Source organism: Trichophyton rubrum (genome assembly GCF_000151425.1).
Source record: "Trichophyton rubrum CBS 118892 genomic scaffold supercont2.3, whole genome shotgun sequence".
NCBI lineage: Eukaryota > Fungi > Ascomycota > Eurotiomycetes > Onygenales > Arthrodermataceae > Trichophyton > Trichophyton rubrum.
In genome coordinates this window covers 858,571-860,303 of record NW_003456426.1, presented here as the reverse complement: position 1 = coordinate 860,303, position 1,733 = coordinate 858,571, and the positions used below count along the sequence as shown (strand labels likewise).

The following is a 1,733-nucleotide window of genomic DNA, read 5'->3' as shown; positions in this document are numbered from 1 at the left end:
CGGCCCATTCTATATATCATTGCATGTTAAGAATCATCGTGCTATTGGCAGCAGAGAGAGAGAGACATACCGATGGTTTCCCTGGTTGTTGGAAAGGGTCACCGCCGGCCCAGCTGCCAGCAAGGACTCTCATGGGGGTCTGGGGGTACTGTCCCTTGGCGGAATCCGGGGTGAGTTCGCGGACATTCTGGCCGTCGATGTAGAAGGTCGTCTTGTCCGCAGTCCAGTCACGGCGTATTTATGGAACTCCTTGTTGTTGTTTGGCGCCGGATGGAACTGGACCCGGTCGTAGGTAGTGGTATCTCCCTTGCCGAAGAAGTTGCTCTGGACCTGGTTGGGGTCGCCGCCGAGGAACTCCCAGTCAATCTCGTCCAGGCAGTCCGACAGCAGCACGGCGGAGGAGACGATGCCCTTGCCCGGGGCGGCCTTGATCTCCCACTCGACGTATCCGAACATGATGTAGAAGTCCGAGGTCAGCTTGGGGGCGTCGAACCGCTTGCCGATGGTCAGGCTGGCGCCGTCTTTGCCGTACGTGGGCGAGCCGCCGGTGGCATGGAAGCGCGGGCTCTCACTGGTGAGCCCAAAGTCGGCAGAGCCCGACAGTGCAGGGTCGGCGGGACATTCTAGCATCGCCGTCAGCATCGGATTCTCCTGATGAAGCTGTGTATATGATAAGTATGCTTACTCTGCTTGAGGGGGTTGCACTCGGTGGATGTCTGCGCAGAGACGGCGAGGGCGCCGAGCACGGCGGCAGCGAGCGAGAGCTTCATCGTGCGAGGATGTATGTTTCTTGAGATGTTTAGTATATGGTAGCAGGAGGAGAGCAGAAGGCCAGGAGAGGGACCAGGAGAGGCCCTCGAGGCCCTCTATATAGCTGCGATACGAGGCCGCAGAGGAAAAGCCGCCAGCCACCAAAGACAGAGAGAAAAAGCAAACCAACCACCGAGAAAAAGCAACGCCGGCCAACCACCAGCCGCCAACCACCCGCAACCCCCAGCCTCCCTTGCGCGCCCGCTGAGACATGCCTGCGATCAGTCGCAGTCGACGAGGACCCAGAGGGGACCCAGATGGAGATGCTGCGTCTCGGCCAGCGTCATAAGAAGCGAGCTGCGACCTCCTGGAGCCCCGATCTTCGTGCTGACGCAGCCTCTGTCGATAGTACCTGGTTACGGATAACAAGATGCTGATGATATGATACACTTGATAGACACCGGCGGGCTTGTTCCAGCATCGACTAGTCTGTCCCGCCTGTCGCCTGTCGCCTGTCACTGAGTATGGGCTAACCCTCGCTGCCTGGCTTGCGGCTGTCAGTCAGGCTGTTCGCCTCCAAGCCCACCCGATAGTCAGGTCAACTCCGGCCCACGCCAAAGACTGGCGCAGGAACCACTGCTGCTGCTGCTAGAACCAAGCGAGCGCTGCTGGAGCCTCTCCATAGCGACATCACCATGGAGACGAGATATGTACCGGGGGGGGGGGAGGGGAGAGTGGATGGGCTGGGATTACCAGGCGGAGACCTGGTTCCCCCAGCACGGCTGGCAGGTTGCACACAAATCTACTGCAAGACAGGACGGTGTAAGGACGGGGAGCATCTCCATGTTTTTGTCCAACGTTACCAGGCTACCGACGTCTCCCGATGCGCACGAAACCTCGGATCTCGCTTGCTTCAACCTCCCCTGCGCCCGAGCTCTCAACCAAAACAAAGATGACTACTACACAACGCTTACTATGGGATA

General features: G+C 59.0%; 1 protein-coding gene across 1 annotated transcript; it reads right to left on the bottom strand.

Annotated features, from left to right (window-relative positions):
* Positions 1-75: 75 nt before the first annotated feature.
* TERG_03052 (uncharacterized protein) lies at positions 76-819 on the bottom strand. The gene is made up of 2 exons (XM_047748013.1): positions 686-819; positions 76-623 (listed from the first exon to the last, which is right to left on the bottom strand). Exons 1-2 carry the CDS (start codon positions 768-770, stop codon positions 130-132), a joined length of 579 nt encoding a protein of 192 aa, XP_047603986.1. The 5' UTR covers positions 771-819; the 3' UTR covers positions 76-129.
* Between the last annotated feature and the right edge of the window lie 914 nt (positions 820-1,733).

What these genes read in the sequence shown, in the direction of transcription:
- TERG_03052 (XM_047748013.1), bottom strand. Translation starts at nt 770, where the DNA reads ATGAAGCTCTCGCTCGCTGCCGCCGTGCTCGGCGCCCTCGCCGTCTCT. An exon ending in GTGCAACCCCCTCAAGCAGA is followed by an intron (nt 624 to 685) that starts GTAAGCATACTT and finishes CGGCGATGCTAG; the next exon opens with AATGTCCCGCCGACCCTGCA.